The following is a 22,249-nucleotide window of genomic DNA, read 5'->3' as shown; positions in this document are numbered from 1 at the left end:
ATGCATTTTGAAATATTGTAAAGATGATCATTACAAGCTTTTCGGGACGATAGATTAAAAGGTTTACACATGTTCACGAATTCTCAATATATTTCAATATATAACATTATTAGTTCATGATTCATTATTTACGATCTTGGTACCTTGGAGTCCAATACCTTTCAATTGATAAACCAACTGACACAAAATCTCTCATATACTAATAAGTGCACATACTTATTTCAAGAGACTTGAGCAACTTAATGACATAATAGCTTCTATTGTGGTTGTCGTTCAATAACCTGCTGATAACGCAAGTTATTAACCCATTTGGCGTTTCTATGTCAAGACTGATTAAAACATTTCGCCAAAGCATTTCGCAGTCACAAGAATATTTTAGTGACTATGCTGCGTGTTGAGTTTACAAATGCGCAAGCAAATATGTATTAGATGTTTCGACGACATGCATACATACTTACATACATAAATATGTACATTTTAATAAATATTGTATTTATTAAACAACATTCGATAGCTGTATTCTATGTTATGTTTATTTACTACTACTAATGGTTACTAAAACAAACAAAAACTGCTGATAAGATAAATATTAGCACCGGCAAGGGGATGGGGCAACTAGCTATACGTTTATTTTGTTAGTTTATGTTCGAAGTTCGAACGTGGGTTCGTAAATCATTTGTAATGCCTACATAATTATGACACCTATTTGCAACAAGCCCCGGCAAGAGTATACAGATAGACTAGGCTAGGCTGGCATGACAAAGTGTGACTTTTAAATCAACATCGTCATCAGTCGTCACTGCTCACATCTTGTGGGTAATATTTATGCAACATCATCTGAACTTTTCATTTTTTTTTCAAAAGCACTTGCATCGCAATTGCCTAAATCAGTTACATCTATTAGCGTTTATCTGCTAAGGAAAATTATTTCTCAGAAGCATTTTGTTGTTAGCAGACATTTCCCTCGAATAGTCGTCAATGAGGCAAAAAATTCATTCATGATTAGTCGTCAAATACATTTGTCATTGAAATCTGCCCAAACCTCATAAATCCAAAGCGATTATTGTTTTGTCTGTGTGTGTGTGGGGGAACGTTGCGGTGCCTCGTAAAACATTCAATATTTCCATAGTGGCGTCGTAAGGTTAAGAGATCGTGCCTTTCCATCTAATAAAGAGCGTGTGTGTACCGCGCGTTTCAGTCTACCTCCATATGTGGAGCATAACATGCTGTCGTTTTCTATGCTATTTTTATTGACTTTTTTATGAGAATATTCCATTAGAAGTTCAACTGTTTGCTATTTTCCATATCGTGTTTGTTGTTGGCTGACAGGCTGTCTGTCTATTGGAATTGGTTTTTATTTTGTTTAGAATTCAAGGGCACCATGTAAAAATGCTTTGAGTTTATTTAATGTAGTTCAAAAAAGCATAAATCTAAACATGTTTTGTCGAAAGGGGTAAATTCTCATAAATGGGGGAAAATTAGCTTCACTGCTTTGAAACACGCAAAATTGTTGCTTGGAGAAATTAGTGATAAAATAACAATTAGTGTGTTGTTCGCTAAACATTTAAGTGAAGCAATTTAATTAAATGGCTTTAAGAATATAATTTAAAGAATTTAAGCTTAAATATTTTAGATAAAAATATAATGGAGCTTTTGCTGTTGTAGTCGAATTCATTTTCAAGTGCTTCAGTCTTTTTCGCTACTTTTTCAGTTTCTAATATGAAACTACAATAGATATTCTTTTAGGTGAGGACTAGGGTGATGACTTTTTGACTTTTTTCTCAAACATTATTTAATGCTGCTCGAATGAATGAACTTTTGCTCAGTATTGATTAAAGTAAAGTTTTTTTTTTATAACCTCTAGCATAATACGGAGGGTATAATTAAATTTTTCATTATGTTTGTTACACAGCGAAATATTCGTCGGAGACCCTATCAACACAACAGCAATGTCCGTCCATCTGTTGAAATCAAGATATAGCTCGCAATGTTAATGATAGAGCTTTATAATCTGGTCCCGCCGAAATGGCTTACATTTTTTATTTAGTCTTCGTTATGAGTATATTACAACGACTTCATATAGCTCCCATAAAACGGTATATCTCTATTTTCGGTAATTTGAAGGTTGTGGCCTAAATATCCCACCGAAAAGGCTGAAATTTAGCTACTAGTCTTCTATGGCGCATCAAAATTGTCCCCCAGAAATTTTTCAGTATAGGTCCACGTCATTATATTGCCCCATAGAGCGGTACCTCTCGATTTTGGGTATTTTGAAGGGTATTTTCCCCCCAAAAAAATTCAGTATTTGTCTACGTTTTGAACGGTACCTCCCGATTTTCGATATTTTGAGGATTTAAGCCTCATTATACCATCGAAATGGCTGAAATTTCGTATTTAAGTGGGGGTATAAACGCCCCATTTAAGATTTTTCGAAGATTTTAGTCACATTTTTGTTTTCCCGGAAGATAGAGAACTTACTCTAGCCTTGGTTGACCAATTTCAGGGTTTTTTGCAAAATTTTTGAACCGAGATTGCTGCAATTTGATATTTTGTGTTTGCAAAGGAAACAAAAGCTAAATACGGAACATTGTATAGTAGGCCGGGGCGATTTGAAAACCTTAATGGGCCCTTCGCGTTTCTGATTCCTGGTATTGAACTGAGCAAAGAAGTCCACTAGAGCATAGGTCTACGGTGAAAATCGAGCCTCCCGATTTTGACTTCAAGTTTCTTATCCACGTTTTTTAGACATTTTGGCATATAACAGCCAAACCATTGAGATTTTCGATCGAACACAAGGACAAACTTTTCGAAAAATGTCGATGAATGGCACGTTTAAATTTGAAAATGTAAGAAACCCAGATTTTCACTACTTTTGTCGTTATAAAAAAATAAAACGAAGTGGCACAAACGAACTAAAGGCATTGTCGTTGTCCATGGATCCCAACACGATATAATTTTGCATCAGAACTCTTGAATATTTTTCTGGTCAACTTTTGTAGCAGGTGTCATTTATCGAAATTTTTCGAAAAGTTTGCACCTTCTCAAGGCCAAAAATGCCTGAAGGATCGTTCCAAACCTTTTGCGATGTATTAGAGAATTCTTAATTACTGTCTTGGCTACAATTTTTGTTTTTTTCCTTCCATACAAATCGCCCCGGCCTATTGTATATATTGATCCATGTTTTGGAAAGAACACCAATGTCGTCACATGATGACTCTTTTAAAGAGAGTATTTATTGTCAGTTAAGGGGTAGTTTACACTATATGTAAATGTCATATGACATGAAATTTTTCATCGTTTTATATTCGCTAATATGTGTAATATTGGAGATTTTCCTTACGCCATTTACTCTGTGCGTCCACACCAGCAAAAATGTAAAAAAACTACGTCTCCACATTGCCTCCGTGGGTAAATATGAAATGTTTTTATTTCGTGTCATATGACATTGATAGATAGTGTAAACTACCTCTAAGATATTGTGCTCTTAAAAGGAATAGGATGCTTTCATAAATGACAGGACACTAATTGTTCTTTTTTACTTCAATACAGTTTGTGGGTTTCTATTCCACGACCAGACAACGTCAAATTTTCAACGTTGGCAAAATAGCCCTCAGTAATGTTGGCGACATTTTCTGAGTATTTCAGCCATGTAAAACTTCTCTACAAGTGGTGTCTTAAGACACGCCGTTCGGACTCGACGATAAACAGTAGGTCCCATATTATTGAGCTAATGTAAATGGGGGTGCACTCATTGATATGAGAGAAGTCTCTCTTGTCCCATCTGGGATGTTTGTGGAACAATTATTATTATTACAGTTCGTGGTGGCCGAACTTAACGCCGTTCTTACTTGTTACGTTTACATTCCATAAGAAATTTGTTTAACAATGTCATGCATGTTGTACGAGTATATCCTTATTTAAATTATTCTTCAGGGTGGTCACGAATGACATATCAACATTTTTAACTTCCTACAATTGTTGTTACACAAAGAAGGTAGTTTAGTCCTTTTCTAGTGAATTACTCATTCAAAATACATTGCATTGCAGTGAGAAATTTTCTCCATTTTACTAAAAGCTTTAAAATTAATTACACGTTGACCCTGTATGCATTTTCTGCCGGGAAGGGATTTTATTATTTTGGCCAAGGTCAATGTTACGTATTTAATCATCTAAATTTGCAAAATATAAATATGTACGTCGCCAGGGACTGAATGAAGTATTTCTATGGTTGTGTTTATATGTATTTTGCTGAATAAAGTATATTTTTATTTTTGACTTGTGGAAATCTCCAATACCCAAATTTCCGTCACACAAATACAGCCAATTATATGTATGATTTTCATGGGAGAATTCATAGTTAAGTGGAACAAATTTACATATATATGCTTGTATGTGCTGCATATACAAATGTATGTATTTATGGTGTCACTGAGAATTGGACGTCATTTTATTCCGAAAAATAAACACATCGATGGGAAATGACATCAAGCGAAAAATTTTCCCAAAACTATAAACTATAAAAAGTTTTTTTTTTTAATATTGATTGTAGTGAAATCATCGGAAACTATTGAGAATTAGACCAATGGTCCTTCGGCGTACAGAATATACAATAAAATGAACAGAATCTGTGTCAAGTTCATCCTTGTCGGATAACGATTTTTTAGTTTTTATTTAAATGATTGCTTTGAGTATGACAAATATGAATTCCATATTTTATATTCATAATTTCAATAATAAAAAAACTATAAATTACTATCGTAACACCTTTTCTATTACATGTCATTTTCTATCCATATTTATCTGTACCTTTCAGGTGTAGAGTCATGGTCATATAAATGCCTGGGGTGTCGTAAGAAGAGACATACTAAAACCGATCAAAAGCGTTGCTTGGTATCTATAATTCCCTGCGCCACCCTTTATGCGTTTTTAACTCTTTAGAATCAATGTAAATCCAAAATAATGTCTTTTATCAACAACAATTACGCTTTTAAGTGTTAAACATTTTATCTACACAATTCCCGGCTGTCAGCATTTAAGTTTTTATGAACCCAAAATTTACTTACATACTTTACGGAACTTATTTGATAAGATCTAAGCAAACAATGTGCGCCTGTGTGTGACCAAGAAAATATTATGTATATATACATAATATTTTCTTGGTCACATGTATAGAATTATGCTTCTCGTTGCTGTTTCCTTTCTGTTTAATTTTAATTAAATTTTATTTGTATGAAGAAGAAGATTCTTCCCAGTTTATGTTTTCATTCCGCAAACATAAACGCATTAACTCTTATCAAATTTAATGCCACAGCAGCATAGACGATCTTTGTTTGGTTTGCCATTTTAAAATGCGGTCAGATAATTTTGCGTACTTAAATAAATGTGAATAATTTCACGAATCTTCTATTCGACTGATAAGACTGAACAAAGTGGTTGTAAACTATTATGCTTTTCTATAAATTAAATAAAATGTGTTTGTTTGCGGGGTTAGTTTTATGTTGTACTGATTGCACCCAGGCTCTCATCTCCATATACCCACGCAATGATATTTATCTAAAAAAAGCGGCACACAGTGGTTCAGAAATCGATTTTTCTGACCAAGACCCCATTTTTTGTCGTCACCGATTGAAACTAAGGAAACCAAAAACATAGGTCATAATATGGGCGGGTGTGGGCGTGGTGTGCTCCTAAAGACGACAATTTCTTTGAAATTTTGGAAAACACGTAATTTTTGGAGAAAGAAATAGTGTTCATTGTTTTTATTACGTAGGTAGGATTGTTGCCTTTAAGAACAGTTTCAATAAATTACCGTAACGATTACATAAAGTGAGCTATTTTCTTTTTCCTCAGCTACTAAATTTTAGTTAAATTCAAATTTAAGCGGACTAGAACTTTTAGAGATCAACATGGAACAAAGTTTCGTTTCAACAGAATGATGTCCGGGAGTGACCTCTTTCGGCCCATATATACTTTTATACACGATCCGTTCTGTCCGTTTAACACTTTTTTAAATTTATTGAAATTACATGGGTAAAATTGTCTGTTGTTTCCATACATTTTTCAATGTTCACAAATACTATCGTTATTTTTATTCCTACGTCATTAGTACTTGCTCTTCTATATCAGAAGATTTTGATCATCAATTATTGTCTACTAATGTTTTGACATGTTGAAGGTAGCGATGATGATCAAAATCGTCTGGTATAGAAGAGCAAGTACTAATGCCGTAGGAATAAAACTTACCATAGTATTTAAGAACATTGAAAAATAGGATTACCAAGCAAGACTATGGGAAAAGTTTGGAATTTCAATTAACTGACATAATTTCGCATATACATTTATCTAATGAATTTCGTATATATACACGCGTCGACATCATCAACTTGGTCTTGTCGCCATTTATCGCCAGATCCACTTTAGCAGATTCTCTTTCGACATTCTTAAAGGTATCAGTTACTTCCCTTACTATCGTCAGCATAAGCAAGCAACATGTGGCTATTGGTTTAAATTGTGTCATTTGTGTTGACGTTTGCATCTCGTATAACCTTTTCAGGCAGAATGTTGAAGAGATCACACGAAAGCCTGTCTCCTTGTCTGAAACTTCTTTTGATAGTGAACTCTTCGGATAGGTTCTTTCCTGAGGACCGAGTATTAGTTAAAGTCATCTTACAAAGCCGAATGAGCTTTGCGGGGAACACCAAATTCAGACATGGTGGTAGGTATCGATCTGCATCTCTTGGGTCTTTTTCAGGATTTCCCGCAGGGTAAATATATAGTCAAAGGTGGACTTGCCAGGTCTAAAACCGTATTGGTATGGCCAAATTATTTCGTTGGCCACAGATTTTAGTTGTTCGCCCAATATCCCTGACATTATTTTGTAAACAATAGGGAGAAGAGTTATGCCCCTATAGTTAGAGTCTTATCTCCTTTCTTGTGGAGCATACTATCTTTATCTCTTACCAAATTACCTTACTGGTCTCTACAGTATGATGTGCCTGTACCAAAGCCATCAGTTTGATGTTTCACTCATTGGTAGAATTTTCGTATTTCATTCTGGATTCTCTTTTTTTCTTGCGGAAAAGACGTTTCTCCTCTCTTGTTTTCTCCCGATACCACTCGTGCGCATTGCTGCTGGTTCATCCGTGTGCACGGCCATCCACTGGTGGTTTCTGTAAAATACTCTTAATTTAATTAATTCAACAACACTTGTTCGTTTAAGTATTTTTTGTAATAATTCTTTAATAATTCATTTGTAGCACGATTTTAGGTAACATTAGTGCTTAAAAATGTTTAAATATGTAATGAAAAAACAAGAAAAATTAAATATTAATTCTCCCTTAAATTTTCTCTTTTCATATTTTGCTCATCATTTTCCTATTTTGCTCATCAATATATATGGAGATCAATGGACCATATCAATGTACTCCTTCGGGTTACTCCCTGAACCGATTTGGTCCAAAATTTGCATTGAAACTTTTTCTCCAGACATAGATCAAGTTCTAGTACCTTACGCAGAAAACATCAAATGTTGACCATATCAATGTACTCCTTCGGGTTACTCCCTGAACCGATTTGGTCCAAAATTTGCATTGAAACTTTTTCTCCAGACATAGATCAAGTTCTAGTACCTTACGCAGAAAACATCAAATGTTGACGCAAATGTGCAATTTAAGGATTATCTCGGATAGCCGCACGGTCGCATAGTTTTTATACCCTACACCACATTGTGGTAAGTGGTATTATGTCTTTGTGTATTTGTATGTAACATACAAAAGGAAACGATATAGACCCATAGTTCCTTTTGGGGATATACATAGAATCACTTTCTGAGTCGATTTATGCATGTCCGTCCGTCTGTCCATGCATTTTTTGGATCAAAGCCATAGAACGCTATTGATTTTTGTGAATATCGGTTCAGATTTGTATATATCTCCCATATATATGTTGTAAATGTTGTTGTAAATTATACATTTGTGGACATGTAGAGTATATAGTAGCCGATATTTTCAATAACTAACATGTAACAAATGTGAGTTATAACGGTACTTTTTACTCGCTTTATGAAAAAATTTCAAAATATTAGCATATTTTAATGGTTCACCAGGATAGAACCAGCCTAAGAATTTACACAAATCCCTTGTCAGATGTGGTAAACTTTTACATGAAACTATTTATAGTTATAAATAAAGGCCGTGAGTGTTGATTGCCAACAAATATTGTGCAAAAATGTGTCTTGAAATTTGATGAAAATCGATGCTTAAAGCTCCAAAAAATATTTTTATGAAGAAATCGGTAGAAACAAATTATCAGGTCAAAATTTTATACTGAATTATGTTCAAAATTTTCAAGACTACAATAAAGTCACAAAAAAGTCACATTTGATAGGTTTATAAGTCCGAAGCAGAGGAAATATGGTAAAGATTACTCAAATTTCTACCTTTCCAATCCAAAAATTGATATTTTATCTGAGGAAAGTGAATGCAAATCGGGGGTTCCACCCAGTTTCGTTGGCTGTGGACATCTACACGTCCAAAAAATAAAGAAATTCCCACCGCCGAACACTCCATATATATATATATATTCCCCCGATTTTATATATTTGATGCACCAAACACCTAAATTCCGCGAAATTTTAATGAATTCACCGAATTCAAACTAGAAGTAAATTATAATATACTATATACGTTCGCCCGAACACACAAATTCTGCGCAATTTTGATGAAATTTGGAAAATGTCGCCAAATTCAAATTATACAGAAATAGGTTAAGATTTGGATATAGCTCCCATATATATGTATGTTCGTCCAATTTAAGGTATTTGGTACACCAAGCACAAGTTCTGTTCATTTTCACTTATATTTTCGGCCGATTTCATGTATTTGACTCACCAAACACAAAATTATACAGTTATTTTCAAGAAATTTGGAAAATGTAACGCAATTTGGTGTAGGAAAAGTTTCCCAAATTTTATTGATTTTAGTGCAAGAATTTCCGCTTGCAACTTAAAAAAAAAACATCGTTAAAGAGAAGTATTCGTTATAGAAATATGTGCTATATGAGGAAATGAAAATTTCAGGTCTTATTTGAAACAAGGAAGATAAGATATTGCTCCGGAGAACATTTTTGATCAGACAAGCAGTATCGATGTATGTTAAGTTTTTTACTATTTAGATTAAATTTTTATACGCAACTGTATAGCATTAGTCACCCAACTAAATAAGCGTCATAATGCTGAAATTAATTCACGTTCAAATGGTTCAAATTCATTAGTTCTGGAAAGTAGATTCCAATGAAATCGACATCCCCAGACATCCGACAAAAAATAAAATAAACGTTCTCGAGATCTAAATGAAAGTAATAACATAGTCAAATGTTTTGAATTCATAACTAGTCATCGCAGTTAATAGAAAAAAGTATACGGAGAATAATACTGCGTAACAAATACTGGAACTACTTGGCACACGTTCATTTGCAATAATAACGATTTACATTAACATACACAACGACGCAAATTATGACCATACACATAGAAAAAGTCTCATATTTGGGTGTTGATTTGTGTAAATAATTGTAAAATGATTACCATCCACTGAATTTGTTGTTGTTTTACTAATGCATTATCAAAAGTGACATTGACCATTTTTGTGATAATAAATTATTATTAGTTAATTATTCATGCAACGTAGCTCCCGCTAACAGTGGTCACAATCTGTTGGCACGTCTATCAACAAATGACGTTTGTCAATCGATTTGCCTGTCACCAATAGAAGAAGTATGGAAACGCCATTACAACTTTCCCATATTGTTTGTTAACATTTGTAGTAACATTTGTGTTGCATAGATTGGCTTTTCATGGTCTAAGACATGCTAAAAATTCAACTTTTTCGGCCTGTAGTTGTTGTTTTCGCTGCTATTGTCAGTGCTGACATTTTGTCTGCGTTGACACCTAAACGTGAATTATTTCATTACTTCGTCTATAAATATGTATAAAGATATAAACAAATGACCAAAGATCGAAACGATAAGATAGAAACATTGGTTTGAATGTTCGCACGTATGTATGTATGTATATGCTTATGTCCGTATGTTTACATGTGGGTACGCAATTGGCGAGTTACTCATACTTGGCATTAATATTATAACGAGGGTCGTTTGAATATGCTGAGTCATTTCACACATACTATGTCTTCATCTATTCTATAACAATCAAACGTACTGATGCCGTTTTCAATAGAATCTACTTGTACATACCTAATAGGTTTGGGATTGTTAAATAATAAATCCCTGTTAAGAATTACACCTCCTCTGTCATGATGCACAATAATCTATTATTTTATATCATATGGTCTGTTCCAGTACCGCAAGGGTCTACTGATTTTTAATATTTTTTTCGATAACATAAAGGAACAAGTGTTATCGTAGTAAAAAGTAGTAGCTTCTTGCAGGTTCTGGAACAGAGCAATATTGTTCAAATAATAGCTACGCTTTGTCATAAAAAATAAAAATTAAAGAACATAATTTTCACTTCCCTCGTATTTTCGTTTCCAATATATGTGTTTACATTTCGATGTTTTTCACCTTTTCAATACAAATAAATCACACAATTTGTTAGGAAAACGAAAGTGTGCCGTTTGTTTAAATGGCTACTATAGCGGGAAAATTATTTTCGCATTTTTTGCGATCAATGATGCAAATCTTAAAAAGTGAGTCACACCTGGTATTCAAATTGAAATAAAATGTTATAGTTTCAACTGAGATAAATATATATTTGGAATATGAGGTTTTCCGTATTTGTTATGTGTGGGTGTGTGGGATCTCATATTTCTTATTTTTACAAAACACATTCAGGATATGAAAACAAACACGATAAAAAATCTTTGAAAATTGGGGACAGTAGTATCAAAAGAATAGAATTAAAAAAATAAATCTTATAATATAAGAGATATAAATCTAGCTTAACGTGATATCAAAATCTTAGAGCTTAGAGTCTTCTTTAATTTCCCCGCAAATTGGTAGATGATTTGGAATATTACGTCTTGGATTTTGTCTCGAGAGATGATATCATCTCGCTTTTGTGATATGCTGGTAGATTTTTCATAAAGTATAACGCCATTGAATATCAGGTCTCACGGTGTCACGACCGTGGCCGAAAATAGTCCAAACCAAGTACCTCGTAGTACTGATGCCTATTTCAGTAGAATTTACATATGTACCTAATAGGCTTTGGATTGTTAAATCATAAATCCTTGTTAAATAGCCTCAGGTGCAACTATGAATAATTCTATAAGAAGCCAAGTACCTCGTAGTACAAATTTATTGATGAAAATTTGATGCTTTCCCGTCGAGGCGTGGATATCTACTAAACTAGAGCAGATAGGAGAAAGCCGACTAGAAATTCAGAAAGAGCATACCGGAAAACCCTAGAAACCACATGTATCTCAAAAAGTCAAAAATGGCGTATGGAACACTTAAGCATGACACCGACGATATGTACCAGATATAGATCAGGTTTGAATATGGACTATATTCCATATTCCACTCCTTCGGGTACCTACCACACAAAATTTCGGAAAGTTCACTTTAAGACTTGCTCTCGAATCACTTTGATTTCTGTTGAGGCACTTGCATTCACTGCCCTAACTACGACGGCAAAAGTTTTTTTCAGGGGCAAGTCCATAATTCTTGAGATAACAGCCTGAAAGGTGTAAAAACCCCTAGGGAACCATATATAGTCGCTGGAGAGCACTATAACTCTCGAACAGACCAACCAATTTGGTCCAAAATTTTGGGCAACAACTTCCGGTACTTCCCCCCCAAAATTTAAAAAATCTCACTAAAATGGTATGGTATGTATGGTAAAATGGTATCTCTTGAACGGAGCAATCAATTTGGTCTAAACGGTGGATCTCCTAATATTTTGTCCAAATTTAGTTTAACTTCTAAAATGGCCTATACCGATCTTCTCCTTAGGGTACCTCCCCCACAAAAGTTCAAGATTTGTGTCTATATGTGGTCGTGTTTACACCCATATTATGTTTTCCGAGGACAAGTCCATGCTTCCTGGCAAAAGTAATACGATGACCCACAGAAATGTCTAGTGGGCGCGATATCTATAAAAAAGATATGACTCTAAAATAAGATTCACTTCCATAATGGACTATGTCGGATCACTCCTTCAAGTACCTCCTCCGCAACACTTTTGAACTTTAACTAAAACCATTACTAAAATCAATATATTTTTTCTTCTGTGGCATTCGTCATTATTATTAAAATCGCAAAAATTAAAAGCTGTGTTCTATTAGCAGCTATTGCGATATCTTCGCTGTTTGACCACCTTGAAAAGTTGATATTTTCTACTTTCATTAGCAGGTTTTGCTTTTGATATACCCCCTATAGAAGCGGAGATATTCGCTTTGAAATAAAACGACTTTTCTCCAAATAAGTTTTTTGTCCATTCCGACCCCCTGAATATTATCTGACCATCACCAAAATCAATCGGCTTCTTCCCCTCCGGGACCTTCATCAACACCCAAAATTTGGTGACGATCGGATTAAAATTGCGACCTGAAACATTCATTTTGGTATAGATATGTATTGGTCTACGACCATTATTTCGTTGCCAGATGATGTACCAAAAATTTGACGTTCAGTTTTTATTTTTGGCCAATGGCTGGTACCACTGTGAGACGATTTGTTCGAATTACTGCAAAACTCCGGTTGTTGTGGAAAATGTTTGTTTAATTAAAAAAAATTATGTCTTGTTCATACTAATAGCCCGTTTCCACGGTACGTCGTTCGTTCTCTATTCGTTGTTCGACCCATAACTACGAATAAATTACTTATTTCCCCACACAAAATTCTATGAACGAACGACGATTTTTCTACGTTGTTCGATTAGAAATACTCTCTGTAGTGGGATTCTGTAACTCATTTTTGCTGTTATCGATAATTGTCGGTAAAATTAAAATGCTTATAATTTCGATAATTAACGAAATTTTTCGGTAAGTTAACGATGAATAAAAAGTAGTCGCTAGCCTCTACCGACACAAACAGTGATGCCAACTTTTCTTTATGTTTTTAGTCATAATTTTGCGATTTAATTTTACCGATTTTTGTCGGTAACACCAAAAATGAGTTACAGAATCCCACTACTGAACGACGAATAGGTATGTCCCATCCCTAACAAATGAGGGAATTTATCGAAAAAATAATTATGACATGTCTAAATTCAAAATTTAAAAATTTGTTGAAAAAACAAAAATTTTCAGAAAAAAGGAAAAAGATGAATGAAAATTAATTAACTAAACATTTTATATAGATGCAGAAGGAAGATGGTTATGTTTCCTTCTTAATTCCACACACATTTCTTGCCCATTAGTTCAAAATCGCGTAAAAAATCAGAAACAAACAGGAAACAAATAATTGAAAGTCTGTATACACAAGCATTGTTTTGACATGTCTCTCTCTCTTTAATTTTGAAAATAAAACATATAAAAATATATTGAAAATACAAAATTATTCAGAATTTATGGAAAAAATGAATAAAATGTGTATAGCTAAATATAGAAGATACATTTGAAGGAAAGTCTATTGCTTTTCCTATTCATTTAATGTGTATTTTATGTCTTTTCGGTTCAAATTTTCTTAAAAACAAGGAAACAAAAATGAAGGAAATTTTATTTATGTTTCTGTTAATTACGAATGGTGTCGTGGAAACGGGTTAAAGTACAGTACACATTGTCAGTTTTGAATGACGATTTTTTTTGCAATTATCGATAACTGTCCAACCGTCCAGCAACCACAAAATATTTTATTAAAAACCCAAACATTTTTAAAAAAACTAAAAAATATGAATGGAAAGTAAACGGTTTAACGACTAGTTTACATTCAAATCATAGCAAATTTTGTCTTCTCTTCCATTGCAGTTGCATTTCTTGTCCATCTTTTCAAATTCGCGTACAAATTTAGAAACAAAAATCAAATGCCTGCTGGAATGTCTGTATACCAAAAGTTATTGTGGCAGGTTTCTCTCTCGTTAATTTTTAAAATACAAACATTTGAAAATATACTGAAAACACCAAAATTGTGAGATAAAATAGAAAACATGAATGAAAATAATAGAATTTAATATTAAAAATAGATATCTGAAAGAAAGATAAATATTTTTTCAGTTCATATCGATTAACTTTACTCGTATTTTGGCTGAAACTTTTTTTAAAATCAGTAAACAAAAACCATGAAAATATGAATCATGTTGCTATGAATTGTGTACCATGTCGTATGAACGGGTTAATTCGTGTACGTAATTATGAGAACGAACGACGTGATTCAAATGCTGGTATGAACATGGCATTAGTTTAGTTTTTTTAGTGTTAGTGACACAGGTCAAAAGTATTTCGCAAAACATAGGCTCAAATCCATGACTTTCAATGGTAAATATGCGCTTTCACAGAATTACATTATTTTTTAAATGTCTTCTTCATCTTTTTACTGGCAGTTGAGATAATGTTAAAAAAGTACTTCAAAGTACTTAAAAGGGAATTCCCCAAAAATGCCCAATATTTTTCCAGTGTTCCCCAAAAATTTCCCATATGTCCAAGTCGAATATTTGTCCCCATTTCCAAAAATAAATCCATAAATCAAGCTGTCTCCTGAATGTATTAGATAAGTTCAGCCTGTGGGTATCAATTGAGTTGAGAGGCAAAGGGTTACCATATGCATCACCTCTCTCTCCATCAAACTGCCGCAAGGAAAATTGTCTAATGTATATATGGACTTACTGTGTTTTATTTAGTTTGCTTTATTGTCTGTATGAGTTAAATCTATTAACCCACACAATTGGAGTTTGATTGGTCAAGCTCAAACTTTGCACACTTTTCAGATTTGGATGACAATTCATGAATATAAAAAAAATTTAAAAAAAAAACTATTTACTAAAAATTAAAAATAAATAATTATCAAGACTAGAAAATAATTTTCTCTTAGCTTCAATGAGTATAATCTTCATGATGGGATCTCTCAAATAAAATGCTTGCATTTAAATTAAGAATGGCCACCAAATTAAGTGTCTACAAACAATAAATAACTCATGACTTCCGAAGGCTGCGCTTAAAAGCGTTTGTCATGGAAGCCATGCAATTTGAATGGGAAAAAAGCTAATCACGGCAAAAACACATTGCATTTGAAAAAATCAAAGCTTGATGGCGAAGCTTAGTCTCTTAATTACAATATTGCAGTTACAGTATTACAATAACTTTAGTATAAGTGTGAGTTTCGAAGCATTGCCAGAGATGCCACAGTCGATATGTCAGAGAAGCTACCTAAACCAACAGCGAAACCAAGTCACATAATTTGGTTTTGTGTAGGTTCGAATCTTCGGCTTTCATTTTCTCATGCAAAATCTTCAATCATGAAGCTCATCTCCAACGAGAAACTATTTTTTTATAAATTCATATTTATTAAAGTATAACCCACATATTTTATTACATTGCTAGCAGAGCTACTACTACTACTCCTTTTATGAACGGGTCAACATTTTCATTATGGCTGCGTACACGTAATTTTTTCTTAACGCTTCCAACTAGGGTTGTGTAGTTCCAATCGATCGCGTCGTTTGCATGAAAAAAAACTACGTATGAGCGATTTCATACAAATAGGAAAATGAACTAGGAACTAGATTGCCCAATAGGCCAGGGCGATTTGTATGGAAGGAAAAAAAGTGATAGTGGGCGCCTGGAGTTTCTGATTCTTGGTATTATACTGAGCAAAAAAGTCAACTAGACCATATGTCTAAGGTGAAAATCGAGCCCCCTGATTTTGACTTGAAATTTTTTTCAAGGATATTTTGGCCAAACCATATCTCAGAAACTTGACCTATCCTGAAAATTTCCTTTTGCGTTCTTAGTGCAAACACCAAGGGCTTTCATCTCCAAAAAAAAAAAATCCACCCACTGACTTTTAGTCAAATTTTGATATTTTCCGAAAAATGTGCACATTCTCGGGGCCATAACTGCCTGAAAGAGCGTTCCAATGCTTTTGCTGTGTACTAGAGAGTTCTTAATTATTGTCTTGGCTACAATTTTTGTCTTTGTGTTGGATCGAAAATCTCAGTGGTTTGGCTGTTACATATATGCCAAAAAACCTTGAAAAAAACTTCAAGTCAAAATCCGGGGGCTCGATTTTCACCGTAGACATATGGGCTAGTGGACTTTTTGCTCAGTACAATCCCAATAATCAGAAAATCCAGGCGCACGTGGTGGTGTTCAAATCGCCCCACCCTATTGCCCAACTCTACTTGATACATTTCTTCCTATTCGTAACTCCCAATGCTACCACAATTGAACCCACTTTGGACATAAATGGAAAATCATTTGGAGTTTTTATTTCTGTATTATTTATTACCCATATTAATATTGTTTTGCTTTGTAGCTACTTGTTGAACTAGTTTTACGATACGATTTGTTGTTTTTATTTGTTGTGCTTTTAATGTTCGACATAAGATAATTTGTATTTGTGTTGTTGTGATTTTATTTTTTAAGAAAATTTATTACAAGGATTTTTTGACAGTAAATAGTTAATTGCTTGGAGGAATGAGAACAAATTCCACATTTGTAATTTTGTTTGTTAAAATCATTGTTGATCTTCAAATGGTTGATGTCCACGAAATAAACCACAGTTTTTATGCATTTTTGGGTGATCAACAGTCTCATTTTCTATATTCTGATTGAATCACTACCCACATTGTGTATTATTTATTATTTAGTTGTTAAATACATATTTTAGGTCTGTTATGCAAGCTTAAAAAAACTTAATTTTCTAATAAAACTCCATCCATAGCGTATACGTATTTTTATTAATCATACGCTACAGAATACCTTATGCCTGCATGAATGTTTATTTATATTGCATTTTCATTTTTTTCAGATCCTTTCAATAGCTCTTATTGCCCTCGGAGGCTTCATTCTAGTCAAGTTCGAAAGATTTGATACCGTCGGTTACACGTTGGTTGGTATGGGTTCGGCTGTTTTATTGTTCACCATAATTGGTATTGCGGGAGCTGTCCGCGAAAGAAGCACTATTTTGAAAATTGTAAGTAGGAAATACTAATTATACAATAAACAATTAATTTAATTGACGTAATTTGTCCCTTTTTGGGGTTCCATTTGCCTTTTTTAGTTTGCTTTGATTGTCTTAATTTTGGCCATAACGCATGTTATCATCCTCGGCTTCTTTTGGATATTCCAAACATCGTTTTTGATTAACGCTGACAAGGCATTCGATGAAATTTGGCGCGACCAACCAACACCAATTAAACCTGAAAATGGTAGTCACATTGCCAGCATTGAACGTTGGGTAGGTTAAAAAAGGTGGTGTTTCTTTGATCATTACCGCCAATCTAAAATTGTCATTACAAATTATTACTATATTATTCATTTATTAATAATTTTATGATTATGTTTCCTTAGTTGAGCTGTTGTGGAAACAGTGGTTCTGTGGATTATCATTTACCACCCCACAGTTGTTATGATTCCAAAACAGACAAATTGAATATGGAAGGTTGTCGTCAAAAATTTGTGGATTTCATTTCGGAAAGTTGGACATATTTGAATATTTTTGTTCTTGTTTATGTTGTCATTGAGGTAAGTATTTTGTGTGTGTGAGTGTAGATGAGTAAGTATGCGCCGATGTGAAAAACATGTGCATGAAAAGAAAGAAAAAGCAAAAGAGACATATTTTTGGTAGCATAATGTTGAATCATCAACATCTTGGCTAATTTTGTGTCCACTGCCCTTGTTGATATTTGCGGGTGGTCATGACGACACCACGAGTGCGAACGTGCACAGTGGTTAAAAGTTATACAAATTCATGGTTTACAAACTGTATACAGAAACAATTTACGGAAACGGACATTTATTGAACCTTTTTATAGAGCTTTGATTGTATTGTATCCCATTTTAACAGTTGTTTTTGAACATTAATGAAAAGTTCTTTCTGTTGTAATCTGCACATAGGTGCAAATTTAAAACATAAGTTATTTTTGTTTTTTTTGGGTTAGTTTTGGTAGAGAGCTAGGGTTTACCATTACAAATATAGTTTAAAAATTCCGCATGGGCCCAAAAATATGAAAATTTTGACTTTTGACTGTTATATTCTAATTTGCTTTAAAGACCCCTAGCTTACCACCAAAGTTATTTTAGCTACTCTTCTGGGCGTATTAGCTCCAGTTTTTAACCCCTCGAGCAAACGAGCACATATACACTTTGATAGATCAACAAGTGAAAAAGGCGGTAAATTCTGCCGGGCCGAAATTCTTATTCCCTCCACCATACATTGAAACCAGATTTCAACCATTTCTGTTGGATAATACAACTAATACTTTCTACAGGGGGTATATCAAAACGCTGGCCTATTCCGATAGTTCTGTGCAATAACAGTTTACAGCCCCAACGAAGAATAAATGCCACATTTCAGTCATTTCGATGTGATAATAATGGGATAAAACCTCCAAAATACAGGAAACCGGAAGGTACCTTTCTATGGGGGCTATATTAAAACATAGACCTACATCGACGAAGACTAAATACCAAATTTCAGCCATTTCTATGAGATAATGATACTAAAACCTTTAAAACACGGAATATCGGAAGGTACCGATCTATGGGGGCTATTTTAAAACTTGATCCTGCACTGAATATTTTCAAGGGAAAGTTTTGTAGCTCCAGAAAATATGAATTACAAATTTCAGCCATTATGGAGGGACTGTTCTATGGGTGCTATATCAAAACGTCGACCGATATATCCCATTTTTAATACCAAACATTCTAGGAGAAAATTATAAAGCACTATCTCAAATATTGCGAGCTGTATCTTGGTTACAACAGAGAGACGGACCGACAGACGGGCATCGTTATATCGGTTTTATAGGGTCTTCTACGAATATTTCGATATTTTACAAATGCAATGATAGATATATAAATGGCCCCATCCAAATAATGGGGTTGAACCCTATGCATGTTGGACTAAATCCCTTTCAGTTAATTTGGAAACGATTTATCCCCGTCAATCCGTCTGCTGATTTCTAGTGTGTACGATAACTTTCGAACGGATCACTAATTCTTCAAGCTAAAACCTTGGATCTCGTAATATTTTGTTCAAACATACATAGAACATTTTCCAAGAGGATCCATATCAATCCTCTCCTTCGGGTACCCTCTACAACTGTTGATAAGTTTTTACGATAGCTCTTGAAAGGGGTGACCAATTTGGTCTAAAATTCACATTGTAAAATTTATTTCAGACATATGTAGATCAGATCTTAAAATTTCTTCCAAATTATCCCAATTTCCAAGAAGGTCTATATAGGACAACATATGCGAGTACATTCTTCACAAACGTTAAATATGTTTGCTTAAGTGCATTTTAAGGGCTGTTCAACTGTCGTTTTGACATTTTACCGATGGTACTCCTTATGCTTCCTGATATAATAGATCAACCAACCTGTATCCATGCCAAAACGTTGGATCTCATAATATGTTGTCCAAACTTTAATCAAGATCAAAGATGGGACATATCGGTCCACTTCTTCGGGTACCTCTCACAAAACTTCAAAATTTTTCGTTAAAATGGTGTACACGATAACTCTCGAAGGAAGTAACCATTTAAGTCCAAACTTTTCACTTCGTAATATAACTTTCAAACATAGATGAGGGTCGCTTATGACCTATATCGGTCAACTCTTTCGGTGGCTCAAAGACAAAATTTCAAAGTTTTTCGCACACGTGCGGTTAAATCACATATCCCGGATTGTTTTGAAATGCTTTGCACCAGGTTGTTCTCGCTGCTCATATTACGGTTATATAATTCTGTTAGCGGCAAATCAATACTTACTGTGATAATGAAAAAAAAGGCAGCGCAAAAAAGCGTTTGTCGTGAAGAAAATACATTTCAGCGGCCAAATATCCGCGTAAATGTATAAAACACATTTGCAGTTGAAAAACGATAAGTTCTAGGACAGAGAAGCCACTACATACTCTATACGTCCGAAGATCTGCTTTACCACCAGTGAAACCAGGCAACGTAATTTTGTGACTATTTGTGTTCGAGTCCTTGGCTTTCCTTTTTCACTTGCAAATAGTTTCCGATCATCAAGCTTAACTCTAAACGAGAAAATTAATAAAAAATCATTAAAAATGATCTTCGCCCTAAAAGGCAAAATTTCAAAAAAAAAAAAAAAAAAAAAAATAATAACTGATGACCATGATTACTTAGGAATTTAGTGTCCTTTAGTGCAAAATATTTGTATATTTTGAAATTTCTTCCAAACACGCAACAAGTTCCAGAAAGGTCTATATCGGACAATACCTTCGGGTACCTCCCTCGCAAAGGTCAATAATATTTTTCGTGGGCAAATCCATGCTTCCTGACATAAGAGTCTAAAATTTCTAAAAATTCTATAGTGACCAACTAAAAAGCTGATTGGCATTATAACTATAAAAAGAGGTCACTTCCCATTTGCCCAAACTTTCCACGCCGTAATATTTCTCTCAAACATCAATCAGGTTCCAGGATGGACTATATCAGGGCTTAAGGGCTGTTAGGGGATAGTTTGGAAATGTTCATATATGTTTGGAAATTTCATGCTTCCTGACATAATGGCCCAAAAGCTCTAAAAATCCTCTTGCTTGACACGATAATTATCGATAGAAATGACTTCCAAAATTAGATTTAGATCAGGTACCTCCTCTGCAAAAATCCAACACTTTTGCACTTTAATTTTTTCATGTTAAACATATTTTGTGTAAAAATTCCATTTATATTACTTTGAAACACTGTACATTCTAAGTGATTTATCTTTAATTTTGTTTTCATACATTCTTTTTTATTTTAGCTAATCTGTGCCACTTTTGCATTCGTTTTGGCCAACAGCATTGTGAATCGTTGGCGTCGTTCGAAATACTACTCCAAGTAAATAGCGAAAATTGAGGCGCATATCAACATCATAAACGCCATCGAAGCAGACGCAATGATCATCGGCGATGGACAAGTGTGATTGATCAAAGCAAATGATGATGATCATCATCATTGGTTATGTTCGTCTTCGATTTTCATTAGTTTTTAAAGGAACTTTTTCCAGAAAATAGAAAAAATTATTATTACAGTCTCAACAAAGACCAAAGATAAACAGTTTCAGTTTCACTTTTCATCAATGCTGCCAATGTCGCCAATACTGAAACAGATTTCGTTTTGCATATCGTTGTTATTTAGAGAAGCGAGCGATATTGCCACGCTAGTCTGTCTACCTCATGCTCATCATTATTATAAACATCTTCAATGCCAATTTGTCGCTTTTAATTACCATGGATGTCTGAAGGTATTTGTTTTAAATAGTCACCAAAAATGGACAAATATACCTAACGATTTATATCGGACAACCAATTGTGTATACATACACAAATTTAAATGAAAATGAAGTTGTTGCAAATATAACTAATTCATTGATTTGTTTTATATTTTTGTTATTTTAATTTTAACACGAAAATCCTAAACTGTTTAGACTCTAAGCCTAAAACTTTCATAAGAGAAGTACATATTTCTAATATTTTCTGTTGTAATATTAAAAACATAAAATAATGTATCTAAAATAAGTTCTTATTAGTTTGTTGAATAAGACTTCCATGTTAGATTTTATAATTGTAGAATCGAAAATGTATGCATAAATATTAACATTGAAACAATTAAGCATTTAAACACACTTTAGAAATCATATAATATATTTCTTAAGTAATAAAACCAATTGAACGATTTGCTTAGAAAAATAATTTAAGTATATTTAACAAAGATTGTTTCTAACTAATAAAGAATATAAAAAAATAAAATGCTTAAAAACCCAACTGTACTCCATTCAGAATTTCGTCTCGAAAATTACAGGACAAATGGTCGCAACTTTAGTTTGTGTTTTTCTATTAAAACAAATTTAGAAATTCATAGTTTTTTTTGTATCTTCAATGTACAAAGCGGCTTATATGCTTCTTTAAACTACACCAAATAAAATGTAATTAACGGAGGGCATTTTTCCCGCCTCCGTGTGGAGCTTGCACAATGTTTTTTAAATTCTTTCAGTAGACATTTATTTATGAAAAACTGCAGTAAGGGTACTATCGCAAGTTAGTAAATAATGATGTTTATATAGAACTGCTTGGTAACCACAACTAATTACAAAAAAGAAGAAAAATAACGATATTTAAAAAAA

At 33.7% G+C, this 22,249-nt stretch overlaps 1 protein-coding gene across 1 annotated transcript in view; it reads left to right on the top strand.

Moving 5' to 3' along the window:
* Tsp42Eg (Tetraspanin 42Eg) overlaps nucleotides 1-21,890 on the top strand; it is a 40,172-nt gene extending 18,282 nt beyond the window's left edge. Inside the window, exons 3-6 of the mRNA XM_073957338.1 lie at nucleotides 16,924-17,088; nucleotides 17,176-17,352; nucleotides 17,466-17,639; nucleotides 20,888-21,890. Coding sequence (XP_073813439.1) covers nucleotides 16,924-17,088; nucleotides 17,176-17,352; nucleotides 17,466-17,639; nucleotides 20,888-20,968 — 597 coding nt within the window. The 3' untranslated portion in view covers nucleotides 20,969-21,890. The remainder of the gene's footprint in view (nucleotides 1-16,923; nucleotides 17,089-17,175; nucleotides 17,353-17,465; nucleotides 17,640-20,887) is intronic.
* Nucleotides 21,891-22,249: the final 359 nt, after the last annotated feature.

The sequence above is a fragment of the Musca autumnalis genome, unplaced genomic scaffold, assembly GCF_047663935.1.
Source record: "Musca autumnalis isolate F117 unplaced genomic scaffold, ASM4766393v1 scaffold_5, whole genome shotgun sequence".
NCBI classification, from domain to species: Eukaryota; Metazoa; Arthropoda; class Insecta; order Diptera; family Muscidae; genus Musca; species Musca autumnalis.
Note: the sequence above shows the minus strand (reverse complement) of the source record. Positions and strands in the feature narration are given on the sequence as shown.